The sequence below is a fragment of the Canis lupus genome, chromosome 28 (genome assembly GCF_048164855.1).
Source record: "Canis lupus baileyi chromosome 28, mCanLup2.hap1, whole genome shotgun sequence".
In the NCBI taxonomy this organism is placed as follows: domain Eukaryota; kingdom Metazoa; phylum Chordata; class Mammalia; order Carnivora; family Canidae; genus Canis; species Canis lupus.
In genome coordinates this window covers 30039542-30066233 of record NC_132865.1, presented here as the reverse complement: position 1 = coordinate 30066233, position 26692 = coordinate 30039542, and the positions used below count along the sequence as shown (strand labels likewise).

Below are 26692 nucleotides of genomic sequence, written 5' to 3'. Positions count from 1 at the left end.
CATTACACAGACAGGGCTCCAGCTCGTCCTTCCTGCTCTCAATAGTTTGTGTGTTCACTCATTCTTTCAACACCTATTATCTGGGAGCTATGCAGCAGGCAAAGTAAACAAAACAGATAAAGCCTTTTCTCATTCTGCTTTAATATGAAGAGAAAGACAATATACAAATCAAAGTATCATGTGTCTGGCGGCCATAAGTGCTGGGGATGAAAAACAAAGCAGGCTTAGGAGTGTTGGCAGTGGGCAGTAGGAAGAGCTAGTTTAGGCAGGATGATCAGGGATGGGCTGAAAGAAATGAGGGAGCGAGGCATGAGGATATCTGGGGGAAGAACATTCCAAAGCAGAGAAAATAGCAAGAGCAAGGCCCTGGTGGGCAGGCGGGGAGTGAGGGGTAGGGGAAAGCTTGGTGCAGGAGTGGGACAAGGAGGAGACCGGCACAGGGGTTGTGGTCAGTTAATGAAGAATGTGGTAACCTGTTGCCAACTCCACTAGATCACCCCTAAGTGAGATGGAAAGACACCAGGGGTTTTGACATGATCTATGTGGAAAGGATCACACCAGTAGTGTAATGGAGAAAAGACTGCAGGGGTAGCAGAGAAGCATGGAGGCCAGTTAGGATGTTCTGGCAGGAACCCAGACAAGGAGTGATAAGGAAGGTTTGGACTACAGTGGTAGGAATGAGGTGATAGTAAGTAGGTAGATTATAGATACATTTTGAAGGTCAGAGCCAACAGATTTGCAGTTGGGCTGAATGTGACAGAAAGGGAGGGTGAAAAGTCAAGGATAAATAAAAGGTTTTGGCTTGAGTGATTCCCAGATGGCACTGCCATCCCCTGAGAATGGGAGGACAGGGCAGTAACAGATCTGTAGGCATTCAGAATCAGGAGCTCCATTTTGGACGTATTAAGCCCAACATCTGTTAGGTACCCAAGCGGAGATGCTGGATAGAAAGGTACATATATGAGTCTGGAGTTCAGGAGAGAGGTCAGAAAGGCAGGGGAGGGTCAGCAAAAAAGACAGAGAAAGAAAGGTAAGAAGAAAATAACAAAAAAGTATGTTGGAGGTTAAGTGACAAAAGGCATCAGGAGGGAATGGTCAGTCATGTTAGGAGTGGCCATCAGGTGGGGCACCCTGGTCATGATGCTGGATTGGGGGATGGGCACCCCTGATGGCCCTGGCAGGGCATTCGTATGGGACAACTGGGGACACATAGTAGAATGGAGTAGGATCAGAAGAAACCAGGAGGGATGGAGGTGCAGACAACCCTCAAAGGGCAGCAGAGATATGGGCCAAGTGGAGGGAAATCTGGAGACCAGAGAGAGGTTTTTATGCTTTTGGCTTTAACAATGGGAAACATTACAGCATGTTTCTAAGCTGATGCAAAAGAGTTGGTAGAGAAGGAAAATGTGCTGATGCAGGAGACATAAAAATCAACACAATGTCCTTCAGCAGGTGGGAGAGGATGGGAAGGGGACCAGAATAGTTCATCCAAGCTAACGGGAGGGAAGGCAGAGAGTATGGGAGCAGGTGGAGGTAGGCTGTTAGTGCTGCAGTGGGATCAAGTTCTCTTTGGATACTTTTCTTCTTTTTACTTTTCTTCTTTTTTTAAAGATTTTATTTTTTATTTATTTATGAGAGACACACAGAGAGAAGCAGAGACATAGGCAGATGGAGAAGCAGGCTCCCTGAAAGGAACCTGATGTGGGACTTAATCTCAGGACCCAAGGATCATGCCCTAAGCCAAAGGCAGATGCTCAACTAGGTGTCCCTGGATACTTTTATTTTCTTAGTGAAATAAGCACGGTTCTTCACTGGAGATTGAAAATGGGTAGTGAAATACCAGAGGGATAAAGAGGGGAACATGTAAGATGGTAGTCAAAATCTCATCTAATTTAGCAAACTATAATTTGAAGAAACCACTTGAGGAAAAATGATACTAGTTAGTGGCTAAAAGTCACATATAACATGTTTTTCTCAGAAAACCCTATTTAACATGTTTACCTTCTTAAAATAAAGTATGTGCTGCAGTCAATATATAGCTTCCTGATGAGCCAAAGTAAAGCACAACTCCACAATTTGAGAACATGGTAAGAAAACGATCCATTCCTTCCCTATCCCAAAATGATGAGGGTTAGAACTGAAGCAGTAGTGAAAGAAAGACATGGACAGATTTATGACAAAGGAAAAGCGATAGGACAAAATCTCTAGATTAGAAAAGGACAATTCACTCTTGCTTGATAGAAAAAAGCTTCAGAATATAACACTATCTGTTCATATCTGTAAATCTGTAAATGTAATGTCTCCATTATAGACCTATCAGCCAGGACAGAAAACCCAATGTCAATGACCCACACTGCCTGCCCCTATGGCCTTCAGTATATTCATATGCTGGCTTTTCTGTTTAGGCATCAGTTTCTTGTGAGTTTGGCTATGGTGAGTTAACTCCCCAAAACATGATCATTCATAAATGACTTCCCAGAATGACAGAGTCCTGGAGCTGAGAGAGCCATTTTGAGACCATGTAGTTCAGCCCTTTAAGCTATCGAATAGATCCTGGATCTGGAGGGTCTCTTCAAGGTTAGTGCAAGGACAAATGTCTACCAAGGCAATCCTTCTTTATAGAAATTGGAATAAATATCAAACTAAATTCAATTCTGAAGAGTGAGGAAGATGGTGTAATTTGTTTACCTTGTTCCCTCCCCTCTACCTATAATTCTTTCATGTTAGTGGAGTAAAAACATTTTACAACTTCCAAAATTGGGAAAACATCAGTATCAAAATGACATATATTTCTTAAATCCTTTTGAATGAAAGTGATACACTTGGCTTTGAAAATCAAAATTGTACAAGATTTATTGTTATCAGTTTAGCATCTGTACATAAAATGATTTGGGCAGAAACTGAACATTTGTTCCAGGATGTTTAACATCACAAAGCCTTTTGTTGACTTGAACTAATTCAACCATCCAAACTTCCTAGGAGATGTGTCATTTTCTGCCTCAGAGGCATTAATGGTTTGTGTAAGATAATAAAGTGAATTGAGTTTATAATTTAAGATGTTGTATCTGATGTTCAGGGAACTTCATCAAAATTGATTTTCACAGTGATCCAAAGAATAAGACAATATCAGTGCTGCTTCACAAATTGTAGTTTGTAAAAAACAAAAAAAAACAAAAAAAAACAAATTGTAGTTTGTATTTAACTTAATATTACTGAATTAAAAAAATTTGTTGAGGGATCCCTGGGTGGCGCAGCGGTTTGGCGCCTGCCTTTGGCCCAGGGCGTGATCCTGGAGACCCGGGATCGAATCCCACGTCGGGCTCCCGGTGCACGGAGCCTGCTTCTCCCTCTGCCTGTGTCTCTGAGCCTCTCTCTCTCTCTCTGTGACTATCATGAATAAATAAATAAAAAATCTTTAAAAAAAAAAAAAAAAAAAAGAAATCATAAAAAAAAATAAAAATAAAAAAAAAAAATAAAAAAATTTGTTGGGATATTCCAGCATAATTGTTTAATTTGCAAACAAAGGATGAAAGAGTTATCATTTATTCCTCCCTATAAAACCCATCTTCTTTTGAATTCTTATTTTTAAACTCCTACACATTTCAAATCTTTTAAATTACTCTATTAAAATTTAATTTACCATGTCTAAATTTTACTTTATGCCACATTAACATTAATATCAATAACACCTTGTAGCATAAAAGTTCCGAGATAAAAAATATTGCCTGAGGCCTATCACTCAAAATCCTACAGTTAAATGAGGATACAAATCCAGCAATCACCATGTGTGAAAGTACTGCATTTATTTAGCCTTTGGCACCCATAATTACTATCCTATACAAAGAAAAATTCCAAAACACAAAGAATTTTTGCCAAAGTTCGATTAGCATTTGCACCAATCTTTATTCTCTATAGTTAATATGTTTTCTTAGTCCAATGACTATCAGTACTAGTAACAAAGCTCATCACTTATTTGCACAGGCATGATCTTTTGGTAACAAACACAGTATCTTTTGCTTAACAGCAATACAGTTTAGCAATTCAGAGGACTAGTGACTGAATTACAAAAATATATTTGTTGTCTACTACCCCTGGTCTGTACCATGGACAGGAGGAAGTTATTTGCGTTAATTTTTCACAATCTTCACTTATTAACATTTAATTAATACGTTTTTAATGGGGAGGTAAGAAAAATTTGAGCACCTGGAGCAAGTAGTCACCCCTTTAGCTCAGAACAAAGTATATTTGTTTTTTTTCCACAGATATGTTAGTTCCTGTGTGAGTGCCATATACAAGTCACCACACTGACCCCCTACAAAGGGGTGTTGTCAGGTTCTCCTTGGTCTGGTAAATTTTTGTAGCTCTGTCCCTATGATTTCCCAGCAGGGTTGACAATTTCATCCCACAAGGTGGGGGATAGAAACACACTGTGTATCAGCCCTGCCAGACACACTGTGTATCAGCCCTGGCTTTTATCCTGAATTCCATACTTCACAAGTTCAATGTTTCCTTGACATGTGCAAAGAACGTTCAATAGGCATCACAAACTTTACAGAACAAAAAGTGAATTCTTGACTTTGTACTTCTCCAAACCCGTTCCTCCACCAGTTTTCCCTGTTAGTAACCAGCATTCTCTCTCTCCTCATTTGGCCAAATCAAAAACCCAGGCCTCAAGTCTTGTCTTTTCTGACCGTTACACCTGAGCTAACATTAAGCCCTCTCCATCATTTCCTCATCTCCACAGTCATGGCCACAGTCTGTGCCACCACCCCTTGAGCACTCTTGTAATAGTTCCCTATTCTTGCTTCTCCCTTTTCCCCACTAATCTATTCTCCACTCAAGAACCAAAACAATACTTATGAAAAAACAAGATGGCCAAATCCATGCATAAACCCTTCAATGCTTCCCAGGACACAGAGAATATCATCTGTGAGGTCCTGGCCTCATTTGCCCTACTTCCTCTTCCCTCAGCACACCCTTCTTTCTGTTTTTGAACTTTTTTTTTTTATAAGATTTTATTTATTCATGGGGACACACAGAGACAGGAAGAGACATAGGCAGAGGGAGAAGGAGGCTCCTTGTGGAGAGCCTGATGTGGGACTCAATCCCAGGAACCCAGGATCACACCGGGAGCCAAAGGCAGACACTCAACCACTGAGCCACTCAGGTGTCCCTTTTCTTGAACTTCTCACACCAACATTACTTTCCTGTATCAGCCTTTGCCCTAGCTCTGCCCTCTGCCCACACAACTCCTTCAACTACCTCGTCACATCTCAGTCACCTGTCGCCTCCATAAAGAGGCCTTTTCTGATCAACTTACCTAAAGTGCTGTCTGCCCTGTCCCCTTCAAATCACATTATGTGCAGCCAGAAAAATCTTAATAGGTATGCTCTTTTCTTTATGATATAGATTATGTAAGATGCTCTAATATATTTATGTTTAACACTTTATAATATCCTTCAATATATATTCCTCTATATATTTATTTAGGGCCTTGCTCAAATGTCACCTTCTTGGTAGACTTTTCCCTGATACCCTATTCAACATATCAGCTCCCTCACACATCCTATCTGTGGCTGTACTCTGCTTTTTTTAGGCTCCCTTAGTACTTCTCACTAACGAGCATCTATATTTTACTTATTTTGTCTCATGTACCGCCTTTGTCACTACAATGAAAACTCCGCATGTTTTGCTGGTGACTGTATCAGCCGTGCCTACAACAGAGCCTGGCAGGTAGTGGGCTTTCTCTACATGATTTTTGACTATGTAACTTTGAAAATACCTCCTACTGGAATATAAGATCCATGAGGACAGAGACCTCTGGAGTGTTCATTATGATAATCCCAAGGTCTAGAAGAGCACGTGGCACATGGTGGCTTTATGCAACCACAGGTGAATGTGGAAAAGCTTCACAAAATGAGGATCTGGATGATGGGGAAAGTCAGGGAAGAAAGAAGATGAGGGCGTGGAGATAGGGAGAAGGTAGCTGGTAATATAATTCTGTTTTACATTCTCAAGTCTTTCCTAAGCACACATACAGTCTCTAGTTGCAAGACTGAGGTTCTTAAAGCTTGGAGGAGCCCACAGTGAAAACTAGGTGGAATGGGCCGTGATGGTGATGGAAGATCAGGGACAAAAAAGTTCTTCTTTCTTTTCTTTTCAAACCCAGAGAGAAGCCAGATGGAGGGAGGGCAGGAAAATGTTAACTAAATTCACCAGTACACAATAGTAATAGTTAATTGTCTTACCTAAAATGGTATTTCTTTAAACATTTTTTAAAAATTTTATTTATTTGACAGAGAGAGAGAGAGAGAGAGAGAGCGCACACACACAAGCAGGGAGAACAGCAGAGAGAGAGAGAGAGAGAGAGAGGGAGAAGCAGGCTCCCTGAGTTGGGACTCAATCCCAGGACCCTGGGATCATGACCTGAGCTGAAGGCAGACGCTTAACTGACTGAGTCACCCTAAAAGGGTATTTATTGCTTGAGTTTACACATATGCACAAGAAATTAGTTCTGTATATAAATTAGAAGGGCAAAGAGAAATGCAAATAGTGGGCAGTGAAAATCCAATTACACAGAATACAAGGACATCGATAATATTTTCTACATAGGAGGGTTTTTGAATACCTGTGCCTTTCCGTATCTTGCCCGCGGACTCTGTGGGTATTTTCGAACTAGTTCTTGGAATGCACTCAATGCTTCCTCAATTTTTCCCTGTTAGGAAGAGGTAGTTACATAAATGTAATAAGTTCAGATGCATAATGTTATTCAACATGGTTTTTTAATATTCACCAAGTAGCATTGTTAAAATTTTCTGGACTCCATTCTGAGTCAAGAGACAGTTTTATCTAATATTTAAAAAAAACTAATGAGTTCAGAAAATACAAAAGTAAAATTGAAGATAAATATGTTTTTTTAAAAAATAGAAACCTGGCAAATGATGGACTTTTTGTCTTTGTTGTAGAAATTGCATTTTCCCTCTATATGCACAGTTCTTAAATGCATTATCTTTTCATTTTCTTTTTAATTGAAGTACAGTTGACACACAATGTTACTTAGTTTCAGGTATACAACACAGTGATTATATAACTCAATATATTGTGCTGTGCTTATCACAGTGTAGCTGCCATCCGTCACCATACAATACTATTACAGTAATACTACCCTAAAGAATATTGACTATATTCTTGAATAAAACATTTAGGTTTTTATGTTGGGGGAAAATACTGCTGGCAGCTGGAATGTCTTGGGGTCTGCAATGAGAAGTATGAATTATATGTTGGGGTAATTCAACAGATTATTGAATTCTACGAGTATTCTCATAGAATGACAAGGCCCCCTGGCCATGGTAGCTGTCACCCACTGAACTCCAGAATTGATTTCGCTTGTCTGGTTGACTCAGGAAACTCATGACTCTGTGTCATGTGACTCCTTCCAAAGAAGATGGTCCAAACACCTCTGATAGGTCCCAGACTACCACAACATGAAAAGAAACAGAGTATGATATGAAACAGGTAAACTTGGTGAGGGTCTTGGGTATGAGGAACCCCTCTCCCCATGACACTCCATCCATGGCCATTCCACGGGGGTGAAACAAACATCTCCTGGTTTCTAATGGATGGCCACAGGTTAAGGATATTAGGAACCATGGGATTGAGACAGATTTTCTGAGATGAACTTTCGTGACACTTCAGCTCCCTATAAATTGGTAGATCCATTCATTCCTCCTATAAATGGAAGCTTACTATTGGTTTATATGTTTTGACGTTCCCTGAGTGAGTTTTCACACAACAAAGTTTACCTCACAAATATGGCTATGCAAAGCAAACCATACAGGACTCCCCAATTGTTATTTACACCTATCTCTGAAAGACTTCACTAAATTGTGAAAGGTCGGGCAACATCCATATGAAAATTACTTAAAATCATTTTTTAAGGCAGATATCATCGAAGGAGATTTTCTTTTCCTCTCATCACATGCCCATAAGTGGTGCTGAGGGATTGGTGGAAAACATATGCAGAGTGTAGTGGCCACGAGTGCCAGCTCCAGAGCCAGACCAACCGGGCAGAGTCTGGTTTCCACCACTTGAAAGGTATATGACTTCTGGCAAGTTATGACTTTGCTTCAAATGCCTCATCTGTAAAATGGGGATGAGGGTCCTCAACTGCCTTGTGGAGTTGCTGTTACAGTTATATCTGGTAACACAAATAAACCAGACACTGTACCAAGCATGTGGTATATGGGGAATGTGTGTGCAGCACAAGACAGTGGGGCCTGTCCCAGAAGAGCCTTTATCTGATAGGGAGGCAGGTTAATGCAGACAATGAGGACTTGGTTGTAGAGATAAATCAGGCCAGAACACATACTCTCTATTACATTTATTGTCAGAAATTATTGCATCGCTATTTAAAGTACCCTGTCTTCTCACGATATTAATTTCTTCAATTTTTTTAAGCAAATATTTTTAGCTTCATGGTGAAACTGAGAGAAAGTATAGATTTTTCATATACCCACCACATCCCCAACACACACTACCTCCACCATGATTACCATACTGCACCACACTGGTACATTTGTTACAATCAATGAACCTACACTGACTGACATGTCAAAATTAGCCAACATCCATAATTTACCTTAGGGTTCACTCTTGCTGTCCTATATTCTATGGGTTTGGACAAATGTATACTGACTGTATCCACCATTATAGTATCATGCGTATGAGTTTCACTGCCCTAAAAATCCTGTTTTTTACCTATTCATCCCTCCCTTCATCCTTGTTTAAGGGATGAAGAATTCAATGTTAAATATCTTTTTCTTTGTGACTTTCTTCTAATTGCCCTGTATTAGAAGAAAAAGAAGGGAATTATTGATTCCAAGCAAGATAAAAATGTAGGCAGGTGAATTCTTAGGTTCAAAGTCTGTGGCTTGAGTCTCTGCCCTCTGGGTCCTTGGCTCTGGCTACTGAGTTCTTGTCTCCAACTCCGTCCTTGGACTCCTCTTTCCTTTCTATTGAAAGGGTGATTGATTAGTTTTATCAGCCTGTTTCCTGCTTGTAGAATTTTGGGAATCTGCCAGCTTTCTTTCCGTTTGCCCTGTGTCTCTCTCAGGTGGCAGTGCTTCTCCTGGTATGATATTTTCAACAGCCTTGTGGGTCTCTTGGGTCTGTCACTGGGATTCACACCATTCAAAGAGTCATCTCCACACCCCCTTCCAGGATCATCCCATCTCCGTTCCTGGCTTCTGCTAGATGGTGGGGTAGATCCAAGAGTCACACATCTGCTCTCTTCCGGAAAAGGATGTCCAGCACGCCCTTGGCCTTCTCTCCAGAGTAAAATTTCTTAACAATGAACTTGCTAATTGTAGCATCTTCTGTAATCTGGATAGACTAAGAAATTTCCCCAAATTATCATGTTCTGGCTCTTTTTTTCTTTAACAGTTCCTTTTCTAATTATCACTTTCCTCTCATATTTTACTATAAGCAGCAAAAAAGAAACCAGGCCACATCCCCAACACATGGCTTAGAACTCTCCTCAGCTAAATATCCAAGTTCACTGCTTACAAGTTTTGCTTGGCACAGGCCCATAAGATACAATTCAGTTAAGCCTCCTGCCACTTGGTACCCAGGACTGCCTTTCTTCCAGTTACAATGACCTGTTCCTCATTTCCTTCTGGGCTTTTGCCAGAAGTGCCCATCCACATTCTGCTTGTAATGATATGTATATTCTCGAAGAGTATTGATAAAGATTTCTCTATGGTGCTCCTCAGCTCTCTCTAGGAGCAGCTTTCACATCCCTATTTCTACCAACAGTCTGCTTAAGACAGTCCAGGCTTTCGCTCTCATACATCTCAAAATTCTTTCAGCCTCTACTTGTTACCAAAGCCACTTCTATATTTTTAAGTATTTGCTATAGTAGCACCCCACTACCCAGCACCAATATCTGGACTAGTTTTCTATGGCTGCTGTAACAAATTACCAGAAATTTGGTGGCTCAAACAAAAGAAATTTATTCCTTAGCGCTCTGGAGAACAGAAGTCCAAAATTAGTTTCACTGGGCTGAAGTCGAGATGTTGGCAGAGCCATGCTTCCTCCAGAGGCTCTAGGGGAGAGTCTGTTCCTTGCCTCCTGACAGCAATTTCCTCACTGTGGATGCATTACTCCAATCTCTACTTCTGTCTGTACATTGGCTTCTCCCCTCTGTGTGCCTTCTCCTATTTTGTCTCCCATTTCTCTCTGCCTCTCTCTTATAAAGAAACACACGATTCCATTTAGGGCCCAACTGAATAACCCAGAATAATCTCCCCGTTTCAAGATCTGCAACTTACATATCTGCAAAGACCCTTTCTTTAAATATAGCAACGCTTAACACGTTCCAGGGATTAGGACATGGATATTTTTTGGGGGGGACCATTTTTAGCTTACCACATGCCTCATGTAACTTAAACTGCAAATGTTGGGGTTATTTTTGTGAAAATCATGCAAAATGCACCATTACCATTTAAAACCTAGGAATAACAATATCCATAACAAATCTGCTAAAGTATTTTATTCCTTTTGGATACTCCCTTAGTTGGCCATCAAGGTTATAAAAATAATGGAGTATTTTGGCTTGACCAAGATGTCCCTCCGATCCTCTTAAGAAGGAGGTTGTGTGGTCTCGCTCAGGGACTGTCAGCCCTGCTCTCACCTCAGCAGGCTGGCAAAGTAAACATGTTTGCTTTTAGTCTGAAAGAATGTCCCCTCTCTAGAATCTTACTAGCTCCTAACATTATTATGCAATTCTTATTGCAAAACTTAAAGGCAGGGTATGGTGCTCCTGAAGAATTGCCTAAAGATCACCTCTTTCAACACAGCTTACATTTTATCCTAGGACCAAGGCAGTTCATTGGAGAGACATGTACTTGGGCCTCCCTGTTTTGGCATGAGGTCAAGGGCTGTGCTGAAGGACATTAAGGCACGCCCCCACGGATGTATTGCAGAATCCACTGGTGCGATGTTAGGGAGGAAGCTGTGCCGTCCATCAGCGTACCCTTTATGAAGATCCACCGCAGAATGTTTCTCTCTGGACTTGGAGAGCAGCTTCTCTGATGAGCACTATTAATCTTAGAATGTGTTGCTACTCCCTTTGTGTTGTGTCTACCCTGTACTCCATTCATCCCAAGCTCCATTCAGAGCCTGTGATGCAAACTTCCATGCGTTGGCCTTACTCTGGCTTTATTATATTTTCGCTTCTCCCTCTCTTTTTCACTTAAAATAGAGTAATAATAAATGACTCTAGCACATAAATGAATGTTTCAGGGTATCATTTCAAATCCTTTCTTCTAGGGTAAGGAAAAGTTTTAAGCTATACATACTACTTTTGAAAATTACGTGATTGAAATAGGAGCTGATCTATGCATTTTTGATGGAAAAATAAAATGACCTCATATTTTCATGTCACAGGGTGCTTAAAGCTAGACATGAACTGAAACTGGACCTCCTCTGTCTGGGGCATACCTCAGCTTAGGCCTCAGCTCTTCCAGGGTGGCCAGTGGCATCATCTGAAAATACCAGCCATAAAAAATAACCTTAAAAAAACTTAATTTTGCTGATAATTCATCCAAAAATATGGCTCCCTGCTACTTCAGAATCAAGAATTATAGCTACTGGGATCCCTGGGTGGCGCAGCGGTTTGGCGCCTGCCTTTGGCCCAGGGCGCGATCCTGGAGACCCGGGATCGAGTCCCACGTCGGGCTCCCGGTGCATGGAGCCTGCTTCTCCCTCTGCCTGTGTCTCTGCCCCCCTCTCTCTCTCTATCATAAATAATAAATAAAAATAAAAAAAAAGAATTATAGCTACTTCTTCCTCCTTTATTTACCCTGTTAGATATCTGGGGTGCTCCTTGAGGAATGCATCATAATTTCTCCAGATAAGCAAGAACCAGAGAATACCTCATGGAGTGTTCCAGCACTTTTATCCCCCGTTGACTTATCTTGCCCTGGGCAACTGAGCTCTTCTTTACCACTCCTTAAAATTACATAAAAATCCTTCTCTAAAGCTGTTCATTTGTCCTTTATCCCAAAAGCCACCTGTGAAATAGGCATCCTACATTTTCACACATGGCATTTAGAAGCAAGAAAATGGAGAATGCCAAATAAGGTGAGAAAAAAAGAAAATTCCTACTTCAGTTCCATTAAGAAAGGCAAATTTCCCACAAATAGTAGATGGCTTCATTTTGTAAAGTTAAACAAGATAGACACAGAAATCACTGCAGTGATTACATTTAGACACAGTGAACAACAACTTTGCTGCAGTAGTCTTTGGGGTTATTATATTTTTATTGGCTGCTGAAGAGGGTAAGCCAACCTTGGCCTGGGAACCGTGGCTAACTCTAGTTACAGAAGTCTCCATGCTTCCTGGTAAATATGTGTGAAGCATATTCTTGTCCCATCCACTCCTAATTTGTATGTTTCTGTTGTTGCTTATTTACTTACAATCCCCCTATCCCTTCTTTGCAGCCAAGGTCTACTTGATAAAATAAAGCACATTACAGGAAAACTAGTGATCATTATGTCAAGTCTAATTCAAGTACAGAGTAGAGAAAGAGAAATTTCCATGACAAACAAGTGGATGATTAAGTGAAGGTGTTATTAAATGATTATAAATGTTTGACCTGATAATTAGATGACAAATATGACTAAGATAAGAACTTCAATCTAGTGTCAAGTTATTTTTTTAACTGCAGTATCTAAAAACAAACACAAGCAATATTTCAAAATAACTGATAACACAAACCATATAATAGTCACCCAGAAAACTGTAGGTGCATGAAATTAACACCAAGGGAGAAGAATGTTAAACCCAATGTCACTTCGCCTAACAGGAACTACCCTAAGAGTAATGGACTAACTTATTTTTCCTTTTTGTATTGAGGTGCTATACAATTAAAAACGTTCACCTGTATGGCATTTGACATAGCTGATACTTTAGAAAAAAATCTCATCTGATCTTTACAAAAACCAAGTGGGAAGATTACTTACTATTCTCATTTTTTAAAAATGAAACTGAGGCTCAGAAAAGCCAAGTGTTTTATCCAAACACACACAACTAGCAAGTGGTGGTGGTAGACTGGCCCCAAGTCAGCTGGCCTATTAGTTCTACTTCTATTTGGCCACACAGCTGCTATTCTTCTCTTTTGCTTGATTCATTTCATGTGGAATGCTGATGAGCTTGGGGAAAAATCCACACTATTCAAGGGCTGTTTCTCTTATTATTTTTTAACAGTTCAAGAGTAATGCCTGAATTTATTGAACAACTAACCCATTGCACATTTCTGCGCCAAACAAAAACATCAACATACCCTTTTACGAAGTTTTTCTGCAGCATCAAGTTCAGCTTTAATAGTCTTATCAAATTTATTTAATAGTTTAGGCTTCTTTTTCTTAACTGAAAGAAAAAAGAGGTTTTTATTTTGTATTTTTTTGTCTAAGAATAGTGAGGTACAAGTAATGAGAAACCTACCACTGCAGGAACAAGCACACTCCTGGCTCATCTCTTCCCACCCCCATCCTTGTAGGACAGTCAATAACTGCCAAGGGAGATAACACAGTCCTTACATATATGCTCCAGGGTGTTCCTGGGAGCCCGGGTGGGTGGTGGGTGGGTACCCTGAAACTCACAGGGATACTGGCCTAGTTTCTGGAAGGAAAAATGGTAGGTGTGATTTATGAACTCTTATGATCAACTTCTTGGCTAAGTCCAAAAGACTGCTTAAAATAGCTTTTGGATACTTCTACAGTTTCTGATCAGATAAAGATAAAAATGGGAAGGTACTCTCCAGGGAGTCGACTAAAACAAAATTTCATAGTCTAGCACTCAAGGTCCTCCTATGTGCATCATGGATTTACCACTCCAGCTATATTCCATACTTCAGCCAAATAGGACCATCCTGTGTTCCCCAAATAAGCTCTATGCCATTTCTGCTGCTACTTTCTCGAAGTTAAATGGCTTATTCCTTATCTTTGTCAATTGAAAAATGCTCATCCTTCAACAGGGAGCTCAAAACCCTTCTGCCTCCCTCACTGCATTCCCTGTCTGGATTGAAGTCCAGAGCCCTCTGCATATCTCTTTTTTCATGGTCCTTCTCTCACATGACCTGTAGTACAATCATTTGTACACTTAGTCTTTTTCTAAACCATAGGCTCCTACAGAGAGTGGCACCATGTCTTGGCTGCAAACTGATTTGGTTCATGCTCACTTAGCATAAAGTCACATCCAGCACCGGGGGTGGGGGGGGGTGGGGGGGGGTGGGGGGGTGGGCTGCTAGGGTACACCTGGCATTGCCGGTGGGGTGGATGGATGCCACGTCCTTCCTGGAAGCCTGGAGCAAACCGTCCTGTCTGAGGGCTCAGGAGAGTGAAAAGAGAGGGACACAGAAGGGTTCCAAATAGAGAAGAGAACTGGTGGTGGGACAGGAGGAGAAGTGGGTGAGAGAGAGCGAATGAGAACAATCAGAAGAGAACTTCCTCGATGTGCTGACACTGAACCTATACATCTAATTGCTTCTGTTCTCCCCTGTCACAGAGGAGGAGGAGCTCTCCTTCCTAAAGTCCCTCCACTCACCTGTCCTCTGCCTCCTCCATCTCCTGGGTGTCTCCTCACTTCCTGGCTCTATTCTGAGCATCTATTGTCATTTAATAATGCTGAGGTCTTTGCCTTCCTAAAGCAAGACAAACCTCAGCCTGCCCTCCTCTACCTGCCATCCTCTCTTACCCTCCCCTCACTCCTGGCTGCCTCTCAACTCAAGGTGCTCTGGCTTCCTCACCCAGCACAGTGCACAAGCAAGTCTCTGGAAGAAAGGGTTTAGAGTTAGATGGCAGGGGTCTGAGTCCCGGCTCTGGGACTTCTAAGCTTTGTGACCTAAGCCAAACTGCTACTAAGCTTTTCTGACTTCTACTTCCCTTATCTGTAAAAATGGGGCTAGTGTTTTTGAGAATTAATATTGCACACGAGTAAGTAGCACAGTGCTTGGCATATTTTAAGTGCTCCATAACTGACAGCTAATGATGTCTATGTCCTCTGCAGGCCCATTTGTTCCTTTTTCTCTTTATCCTACCTGACTGCTCTGTAGCATCTGGCATAGTTGACTCCTCCCTCCTTCCCGGAATGATTGCTCTTCTTGACCTCTGTGCTGCCCACTTTCCTAGTTTTCTTCCTTATTCTCTGGCCTCTCCATTTCCCCCTTGGTTCCTCTGTGGCTCCTGCTCTCCATTGATCCCTGGGATGTTGTGCTCTCTGGGTCAGTCCTCAGCCCTGTACAGGGCTTTCTTTAACAGTTTGATTTCCAAATGAGCTACATATTAACAGGTCAATTTTCTTTTGCATTACAAAAATCATAAATCCATGTGCTTATGATTTATGACACAGATGCCTTAAGCTCAGTAGATAAGAAATCAAATGCACTATTGCTCACTACTCTATTCTTTCTCAAATTTGCCCTCTTTCAGAGGATGGCATCATATCCATCTGGTTGTCTAAATCACAAAACTGGTTAGAGATGGCAAACAAAATAGGGCAAAGAGGGAACATGTGGACTTGTCCAAACAAACACTGCATGGAATTACTACTATTTTATTTTATTTTTTAATTTTTTTTAGAATTCACTCTGTACATGTCTCCATGCTGGGTGCTTTACATATAACTCCTTTTATTCTCTCAACCTCCCAGACACAGTGAATTTCACTTCACAGGCATGTCACTGAGGTTCCAAAAGGGTCAATCCCTTGGAACCTCCCCTCTCTCACCCACATAGGAGGAAAGGGACACACATTTCCCACTCAAATGGTTTGTTTCTGAAGAGAGGGGCATTTCCCAAAAACTCTTAGCCTCTTGCCTCTCCCCACAGGGAGGTGCTGTGTTCATTGGGTTGGGGGATATAACAAGCTTGTGTGGCTCAGTCCTGCCCTATCTCTTCCTCTTAAGAACACATGTAGAACGCTGAGCTGACCACAATCTTACAGGGAGGCCCCCACAATGGGAAGCTAGACCTGACCCAAGCTGCCTGGAGTGGACAGGTATATCTAATCCTGGGATTTATTATTATTATTATTATTATTATTATTATTATTGGTTTTATTTATTTATTCATGAGAGACAAAAAGAGAGAGACAGAGATATAGGCAGAGGGAGAAGCAGGCTCCCTCTGGGGAGCCTGATGCAGGACTCAATCCTAGGACCCTGGGATCATGCCCTGAGCCCAAGGCAGATGCTCAACCACTGAGCCACCCACATGCCCCACTGGAGTTCATTATTAATAAACTCATTATTCCTGCTTATCTAGACCCCATCTTTCAATTCAGTTGTCATCAGCAAGAAAGGTGACACTCTGATCACCTTTCCTTTATTTCACTCCTTGCACATTTTAAAAAATTGTTATACTCTTTTGTTTATTCCACCTTTCTTTTCTCCCCTCCCTGAACCCTCAGGATCCCTGTTGTTAAAAATATAAATAGCTGAAGCAGAGACTGACAAAATAGTGAATAATGGGCATTTTCAGCTGCATGTCATTATACATTAGCATATATGCTGACGATATGGAAAGCAAATTGATGTTTGACTAAGATGTGAATGCATGGTGGTGAGTTACTGGCTTGTCATCTCAGTACTGACTTATATCTCTCAATTGCTCTTTCTGGTTTTTCAGAAGTGTCTGTCGGCAGAATGCCAGCAGGACCAAGAAAGCCTGGCATGCACCTGACTACTGGGTGTCATTGCTAGGGATCGCTGGTTTTCCATATCTGTCTCTCGTTTTACAAAGTTCACATGAGATTTAACTATAAGAAGAAAAACTATTGGCAGTTCAGGACATTCAACATAGTCAGCAGTGATATAATATGCTTGTTAAACAGTCATACACTCTAAATATCTTGATGTCAAGATATTTCACTATCATCACAAAAAAACCAGACAAAATATTAAAAATCTTATATATTTCTTCTCATATATCTTTTTTTAGTAGTTCCTATTTCTTTTCTCTGTGAAATTCAAGTTTTGTCCTATCATGACTATTTTTATTTTTAAATGTATAAAAAGCCTAAGACAATTTTCCCAATTCTAAAAAACACAGAGCTCTTCCTTCTTGTTATAGGGAGGCACATGGCCAAGTCACAGAAACAACGGTAAGTTCTCATGGTTAACGACGAAACCAGGCTTCCTGGTGGTCTGGGCCCCAATTTTTTCATCTACAAATGAGTGATGTGGGCTGGCTGTGTTAAAACCTCTTTGAACTTGGAAATCCTGTGATTTTAATTTTCAGTTGATTGAGATCACATTAATCATCTTTCAAAGTAGACCTAGAAAGTACTGGAATGAATTGTTAATTTTGTTAAGCATGGATTTTTTTTTTTTTTAAGAAATAGTTTAGATGGAAGTTATTCATGCTATATTAAACTTTGTATAAAAATAATCACTGCCATTGCAAGTATCTTATTTTTTTTCCAAAACCACAAAGGAAAAAAGTACATTTCAGCTGCGTTTCAAATTCTCAGTTCCCTTGCCATGCCATGGTTGAAACATTAAGAGGAAATAAGAAGAAGAGGGACAATAAAGAATAATTAACAGTATAAGCTCTAGTAATACATAGATTATATTTTAAAAATGCTGATTCCCTTTCATTTCCACTTGGGCCACAAATGAAGATGTTTTTATGTTATGGTGTATGGGTCGAATTTGATCACCAACAAAAACAGACAGAGGATCTCTGTATCACTCTATGTTCTTTTTCTTTCTTTCTTATTTTTTTTTTAAGATTTTATTTATTTATTCATGAGAGACACAGAGACATAGGCAGAAACACAGGCAGAGGAAGAAGCAGGCTCCCAGAGGGGAGCCTGATGTGGAACTCGATCTCAGGACCTCAGGATCACGAACTGAGCCAAAGGCAGATGCTCATCCACTGAGCCACCCAGGTGCCCTGTATTACTCTATGTTCTAAACCCACTGTATTAAAGAGAGTGATGAGGATGGCAATGTCTGCCACATGTAGACAGAAAAACAATTTCCTAACTAGTCTCCCTGCTTCCAATCTGTCCCCATGCTCTACACTGTCCATGTCTCCCACTCTTTATATATACCCATAGATCCCTGAACATACAACATAATAATGAAATTACTGAGAAAGCCATGCTAGCAATCCTGATCCTAGTTACCCACCCAAGAGAAATGAAAACATATATCAAATACAAAGACTTGTATGTGTGTATTCACTGTAGCACTGTTCACAGCAGCCAAAAAGTAGAAAAAAACAAATGTCCATCAGCTGATGAATAGGCAATCTGTGACATAGTAATACAATGGACCACTACTCCACACTAGTCTATAATATGTGTAAGGTACCTCAAATGCATTACGTTAAGTAAAAGAGGCCAAATTCAAGAGATTACTGACTGGATGATTCCCTTTATAGAGCATTGTGGAAAAAGGAAAACTGCAAGGAAAGAAAACAGGTAAATGGTTCCAGAGGCTGGGAGTGGGGAAAGGGGCTCACTACAAAGGGTAAAAGAAAATTTGGGGGTTATAGAGTTCTATATCTTAATATAGATGGGTAAACTGTATATAGATGTCTATGTGTATGTCAAAACTCATCCCTGCACTGTTGGAATTTGTACGGTTTGGACTTAGCACATATAAATATGCCTCAATATTGCCTTAACAAAAACATTATAAGGAAGGGACAAGTCACATGATTCTCAATGAGAACTCTTACACATACAACCAGTATGAAAATCATTTGGGCACAAAAATAAAAAAAATTTTTTAAAGTAGTCTTCATGCCCAGCGTGGACCCCAACATGGGGCTCGAACTCATGACCGAGATCAAGATCTGAGCTGAGACCAAGAATCAAACATTCAACTGACTGAGCCACCCAGGAGCCCTGAAAATTTCATACGTTTAAAATTAAAATTAGGGCAGCCCGGGTGGCTCGGCGGTTTAGCGCCTGCCTTCAGCCCAGGGTGTGATCCTGGAGACCTGGGATCGAGTCCCACGTCGGGCTCCCTGCATGGAGCCTGCTTCTCCCTCTGCCTGTGTCTCTGCCTCTCTCTCTCTCTGTGTCTCTATGAATGAATAAATAAAATCTTAAAAAAAAATTAAAATTAAAATTAAATCTGACTTTGAGCCTCCCCCTTACCATGAACCTATGGGGAGGTAATTCAAACTCAACCATGCTTAAGAGGCTTCTCCTGCACAAAAACAAGGGGAAAAAAAATGCTCTTCCAGACCCAATAAGGCCCTTGATGACATCTATATATTCTTTTTTTTTTATATATATATTCTTATTTAATATCGCAGCTAGCTTTTTTCTGAAAGAAGCTCTCTTCCTTGAAAATTCTTTTCCCCCTGCAAACATTCTACTCTTTTGCATAAAAATTATCTAAAAAAATTTTTGACTACTCTTGAACTACACCAAAATGTTGCTGTTCTTCAGTGTTTGTATGCAATGGAGAGAGCCCAAGGCCTTTAGATTAAGACCAACCTTCTTCACTGACTGGTTCATTCCTTCAACTATTTGCTAAAATGCCACTGTGTTCCAAGGACCATGCTGTGCTGGGATTTTGAAAGACCTTCCTCAAGGAGGCTAGTCTTATTGAGAAGAAAGATGTGAAAGGATAATTAACCTTCAGAGGAATGAGTTTAAGGATGGACAAGGAGTGGTGCCAATCTATTTGGGAGGAAGAAGGAAAGCTTCTCAGGGAAACTTAGAACTGAGGCATACACAGGTAGTGGTAGCATTATTCTAGGCAGAGGAGAGTATCTATTTGGTAATTCAGTCACAACTGGGGACTTGTACTTTCATCATTAATTATTTTTCTTGTAAGTAAAAAGCCAAACATCTCCTTCTGCTTGGACGCTAGTGTTTGGTACCATCTATGTGAATGCTCTTATTATGGGAGTCTATTTCCAAAGTTCTGGAAAGCTCAAGGAGGAGATATTGTTCAAGGACTCTGGGTACTGGGTTGCTCTCTCCCCACATCTGAGGATGCGGCCTCAGTGATGCTGAGCCTGTTTCAAGAGCCAGCAGAGGCCTGAAGTGCATGTTTAAGGAGTATAAGTTTTGCTGAGAGAGGATGTACACCCCAACTATAAAAGGGCAACAGCATAGCAAGAATTGGGCTTCTGTCAACATGCAAGACACAAAGTATACAACTGCAGCTCCCTACCCTAACCCAGATGAGGGATTCAAGATGCCAACAGATGCCACACTGAGGGTCATGGCATCGGCTCCTGTCCTGGGATACCATTTTGCTTTTGATGCAATTTTGTGTGTAAATTAAGGACCTTAAACTAACTGTACCCTGAGACAGGAATGGAATGGAATGGAATGGAATGGAATGGAATGGAATGGAATGGAATGGAATGGAATGGAATGGAAAGGAATGGAGAGAATGGAATTTCTCCCATTAAGTCAAAACCCCCCAAATGCTTTATTTATTCAAAGGAGATAATGTCCATCTTGATCTATGTCACAGTTGTGCTTTCTGTAACCAGGTTTACGGCCTTTCACAAACTGGCCTCTAATTTCTGTTTTCCTCTCTTGTTCAGTACCTATAAAACACTTTCTGGGATCCCTGGGTGGCGCAGCGGTTTGGTGACTGCCTTTGGCCCAGGGCGCAATCCTGGAGACCCAGGATCGAATCCCACGTCGGGCTCCCGGTGCATGGAGCCTGCTTCTCCCTCTGCCTGTGTCTCTGCCTCTCTCTCTCTCTCTCTCTCTCTCTCTGTGACTATCATAAATAAATAAAATTTAAAAAAAAAATTTAAAAACAAAAAACAAAAAACACTTTCTGTTGCCTTTACATAGCCTCTCAAATACGGTGTGAACTTTGACACCTCTGTGAATCTTCTCCTGGTGTTTTCTTTGGAAAATACTTCAATTTGTACCAAAGAATACTTTGTACTTCAACTTTCAAGACCTAGTTTAAATGCCATTTCCTCTAGTTAGTCATCTAAGGCTTCATCATGAAAAAACAAAACAAAACAAAACAAAAAAAACCCTTCTCTTCTTCACTCCATTAGCATTTTGTTTCTAGAGATAGTAAACTTTTCTGGCTGTGTTTAAGTTGGTTGTATATTTAGCTGGCACAAGCTCACCCTCTCTCCCTCCTACCAACCCTCCCCAAGCATTGCTGGGTTGTTAGTTTGTGGGAGAAGGGAACTGTGTCTTCCTTGTAACTTATTCCCAGCATTGAGCACATGGCCTGTCCTACAGAGAAAGCCCTCAACAAATGTTTCTGAACATATGTAAGCATGAATGAATCAAGACATTCTGGAAGGGAATGGGACAATGTCAAATTTAACTTAGGCATATCAGCTATTCAAAATAGATCAGCAAATTATAAGCCACCAGGAAGAGAATGAACTGAGAGTAGCTTGCTTTATAAAAAGAAGGTCTAATCCAAAAAGTGTCCATGGACAACAGTGGAGGGGGCAGCAGAAAAAGATGAGAAAAAGAAACAACGTTGGTGTAAGCCAATCCTCACTCAAAATATTATAGAAAACACTCATACTTAATTCCTATGTCTTATTCCATTTTAATTTTTCAGTATATTCACCAATTTAGAACAAAAATGGCAGGATGCCATTTGTATTCTGCTCCAAGGTGGTCCCTTTAACACAAGATTATATAGAGTTAAAAGCCATCAAAACCAGCAGATACAGGAAAAGCTCTTTATCTCCCCAACAGCTGCCTAAAAGAACTTAGATAGAGGACCCACTGTGGGAAGAGAGCTATCACCAAACATTCATTTATCAAACATTCGCTCTTTTTCATTTTCCCAAGAATTGCATTCCTTCCCTTGGAAGTCTCAGATCCTACCCCTTTCTCTTTTGTTCAAAATGAACCCCTGGTTGTCTGGAATTTCCATCTCTGTATGGATTTCTCACTGGCACAAAATTAAACTTGTCTTTCTCCTGTTAATCTGCCTCAACATCAAATGTGAGTCGCAATCCGGCTAGAAGGACTTTGAAGAGCAGAGGAAATTCTTCTTCCCTGACACAACTACCCAGTAAGTTAAGCTAATTTAGTAGAACATAAACCCACAAAGCATCTTGCATTTATGTTCTGAGTCACTGCTTAATGCCTTATCAAATTGTTTGCTGATAATAATAGTTGACATTTACTGAGCACTTACTCTGCTAGACATGTGTGACTCACCTAGGCTGTGCAAACTGTAAGCAGGAGGAGCCAAGATGGAGCTTGGCGTGATCTTGACTGCAATGTCTATGTTTTTGCCATTTTGCTCTATATATCTCTAGCACCTAGCCCCAAAGTTAAGAAACTAGGGTGTTTCTAAGAGTTTTGAGAGTGATTGTAGGGTATGATTAAGTAACAGGAAGAATTCCTGTTTCCTTCAAGGTCCTTCTAGTTGGACTAAGAATGAAATTGATATGAGACAGATCATCAAATTTAACTTCGTACAGGGAATCTACACAGATACGGAAATTCCAAAGACACGCAAAAAGAGGTATGCCATACTGAACTAAGGAGAAGGAGCCTGAGACTTCACAGGAAGGAATGCAATTCACAGGGCAGTAAGAAGAGGAACAAATATATCTGGTCATTTGATGTTTGTCCTGCCAAACGAATGGGTCACTCAGACAATATTCACTTCTGGTAATAATTCTTAATCCAAGAAAGATCCCCACCTCCCCCACCCCCTAATTTACACTCTTTTATGTAGTTAAGAGAGGGGCAAAGGTGTGTCTTGAGCCCACAGGGTCTAGATTACCTTCAGGGTAAAATAATCTTCAGGTCTAAGTGGCCCATCTTGGGGCAGCTTGCTCTTGGCTGCTACATTGTGTAAAGGACTAAGCTGAATTTGGTACTGCTTGTCTCAGAGGATGAAGGCATTTAAATAACCACGGTAATTTTCCTCTTGTGTCTCAAAGATCTAGGGTTTACACATTATGCAGATGCCCTGACTTAGGACATCACAGTGTAGAGTCTAGAAGACAGCATGTGAGCCTCAATTCTGCCCTTAGGTGATTTGCTTAATTTTGCTTCCTTGAAATTGGTATAATATCTGACGCTCACCTACCAAACATAAAGGAACAGAGAACAGTAATATAAATGTTAATAATGACATCTATCTATAATACCTTATTTTTACGTATCTTAAAATTCTGTTGCTTAATGAAATGGGAGATGCGTACGACATATCTTTGTAGGGGCCAAAGGAAGGCCACCCCAAGATGGACCACTTTGGCATGAAGATTATTTCAGAGGTAAAAGCAATCAAAACCCAGCAGATTCAGGAAAAGGTCTTTACCACACTCTCAACTGCCTAAATTTACATTGGAAAGGAAAGCCTGCACCAGGAAGAGAGCTATTAAGAGACGTTTTTTTATCTGAGAAGGTTATTTGCATAATAGGGCAGCCTTTGTTTCCTAAATATTTCCTCTCACCTTCCAGTTAATGGTCTACCTCCCCCTTTTATCCTTAGACCCTTATCTTGGGTGGGTCTTAGTTCCTTAGCTCAGGATGTTCTATAAGCCTCATGTTAACTGACTGTCAGTGGAGTTTCATATCTGTGGATACCCTACATGTACAACACCATATGTGATTTTCTCCTGTTAATCTGTATCATGTCAATTTCATTTTTAGTCCTGCTGGAAGAACCTTGGAGAGAGGAAAATTTGCTCATCTCCAACACCTTATTAGCAAATGGTTTGAAGAATTATTTTGTTTATTATTTTTAAGATATCAGATTTGCTCTACAGTCAACCATTTCCCTGACAGAGATTTTGGGCAACTAGTAACTCTGCCACACTGTATCTGTATCTGGTTTGTTATTTTCTGAATCAACAAAGGACTAAGGACCTATAGGGCCAATACTTCCCTTGCCACCCACACTCTGTTAGGTGTCTCAAAGTAGAATGACATAAAATATGAAAGCATAAAAAACCCTTTTTGTTATAGGTATCCAAAGCAGGGGTATGAAAACAAATAATCTAAACAGCAAAATAATTTTAAGGGAAGGAAGAATAAGACCAAAATAAGACATTGAGGAAAAATGTGCCCACTATCTGAAACAGCCTGAAGCTAAAATAATCACATAATGCTTTATTGCAATATTATTCATGTTAATTAACAATTAACCTAAGACAGACTCCATTACATATTTTAATCTTCCTGTGTTAGAATTGGAAGTTAATTTTGCTTTTCTTTTTAAAATCAATGCTAGATTTCAACATAAGAAAAAAAAGTCTCTAAATTTGTCTGGTATTGAGGTAAATCTATAAATAAAGGCAAATGTTTAAAAAAAAAGGAAACAAGAGCAAAACATTCAAGACTTGAAGAATTCAGGACTAAGATTTTTAAAGGAATTCTTTCTGCCAGGTATAGGGAAAACAAGCCCGTATGTTCACATTTACGCATGTTTCTTCAAGGCATAGGCAGGGGAGGAGGATGGGAGCACTCAGTTCTTTCTCTTTTATTTAAAAGTGTGAATTGTTTCAAGTATTTTAGAGGAGAAATTTTGCCACTCCAAGATATGCCTCTTTGGCATATTGAGTATTTTAGGCTGGTTATTTTTAAGAGATTGCAGACACAAAAGAAACTCTGAGTATTGAGCAGAAGTTACCCTTTTGTAAGAGACATTTACAAGGGAGATATCCTTTTTTTTTTTTTTTTTTTTTTTTAAAGAGAGAGAGCCCTTAACTGGGCTGGCGGGGAAAGGGAGAGAGAGAATCCTAAGCAGGCTCCATGCTTAGCATGGAACAAGAGAGATATCTATTTTTAAGGATTTCTCTCTCTCTCTCTCTCTCTCTGTCTTTAAGTGTGCCTTTCCCTCTCAGGAAGGAGGGATCAATCTGCAGAAACTCTTATCAAAGGAGAAAGCCTGGACTTAAGTCTGCCTAACAACCTTACTACATTTGTTTACTGTGTTTCTCCTACTAAGCTCCCATCACTGGCTCTCCAGGCTCACTGCCTTTCACCTTTAGCTGAAGAGGATATTTAAGGTGATGGCTTCCACCATTATGAAGAGTTACTCAGTTTTCCTGGGTCTCTCCTGTGCATACAGAAGCTATACGTGTTGTTAAACTTTTGTTTTTCTCCTGGTTGTCCATCTTATGTCAGTTTGATTATTAGGCCAGACAAATAACCGGAAAGGGAAGAAGAAAAACTTTTCCACCCCTACAGTATTTTGTTGCTTTGCTTCACAGTGGGGTCTGCAAGAGATCTGCTATATCAAGAGAGAGAGTCCTGTTCTTTGTTATTGAAAAACCCAATCAACATACAGCCCTGGAAGTGCTTCTGGCAGGAGTCTTTGTATTATCACTGTGAGAAAGGAAAATTAATGTATTTGATCCAAAATGAACCCCCCCTGAGCCTGCCTCCTCTAATACTATCTATCTTGTAGGTCTATAGCACTGGGAGAAGAGGTAAATCTGGGCAACTCCAGGCAGATTCTCTTACCTGCTGACCTTCACTGCATATGGGAGGGAAAAGGGGTGGTGCATCCTTCCTTTGCATCCTCCTACAGCTAAGGAATAATGGACTCTTCTTCTCCTTAGAAGTAAATATCAACTATATAGCAGCAGGAGTTCAATATTCAAGGCTTAAACCGAATAGTTAACATAAATATTTTTCAGCTGAGAGACACTAAGTAATACAACACAGTAAACATTATATAAAGGCCAGTTGTTTTCATCTGCCCCCTCTATTGAAATAATGTGGGATTCCACTGGGAGCATTCAGTAGAGCCAGCAAGTATTCCAGTTTATTAAATGTAGTCCGCTATCTCCCCATAGAGTTATTTTAATAAATTATACATCACTCCCTTTCTAGACTAATAATCCTTTAACAGATGTGACCCCATATGTTAAATTAGAAATTTCAGAGACGCTAAGTGATGTGTTTTCTATACATAAAAGAAACCCCTTCAGTGCCAAGGCAGTCCACACGCTTACCAACAGCTGCTTCAGACACTATGAATTTCATCTCCATGTGCACTGTTCCATGAGAGGATAGCCACCTTTCCCAAACTTTATTTTAGTTACAGTTCTAACAATCTTGCTCTTCTGATTGAGCCCTTAACTCACTTTAAGTAACACATTAGAAGGAGAGAGTAAGGGTTGCTTGAGTCAGAGGTACACTCAGTGGCAAAAAATTAAAGATGACAGGAAGTCAGAAAGACAGAAAAACCAACAGATATTATCCCATTTCAATACTGACCAGACAGTGTAGAGGTAAATGGTGCTATGTACTTCAACAGCCCCAAAATGCATCACTGCATTGTAAGTGATGTTTATTAAAATGGGAATCATAGTCTCCAATCACCAAGGAAAGTTAAATTATGCATAGCATATGATTTTAGAAGGTAGAGTTGCATAAAAAGTATTTTAGAAAGGTGTATCTACCAAATTTTAAATTTTTGTTTAAATGGTTTTTAAAGGTATTTAAGTCCTTTAAAAAATATGTTTCTATGGGGGCACCTGGGTGGCTTGGAGGAGTGTCTGACTCTTGATTTTGGCTCAGGTCGTTATCTCAGTATTGTGAGATAGAGCCTTGCATCAGGCTCTGCACTGAGCATGAAGCCAGCTTAAGAATCTCTCTTTTCTTCTCCCTCTTCCCCTCCCCCCTTGTTTGTGCTCTCTCTCTCTCTTTTTTTTTTTTTTTGTGCTCTCTCTTTCTAAAAAAAACAAATAATT

At 40.3% G+C, this 26692-nt stretch overlaps 1 protein-coding gene across 12 annotated transcripts in view; it reads right to left on the bottom strand.

The window, feature by feature from the left end:
- ASPH (aspartate beta-hydroxylase) overlaps window positions 1–26692 on the bottom strand; it is a 212702-nt gene that overhangs the window by 60388 nt on the left and 125622 nt on the right. For all 12 annotated transcript variants that reach the window (XM_072804506.1, XM_072804507.1, XM_072804511.1 and 9 more), the window contains 2 exons: window positions 13343–13428; window positions 6629–6715 (listed from right to left, as the gene is read on the bottom strand). In XM_072804506.1, coding sequence (XP_072660607.1) covers window positions 6629–6715; window positions 13343–13428 — 173 coding nt within the window. The remainder of the gene's footprint in view (window positions 1–6628; window positions 6716–13342; window positions 13429–26692) is intronic.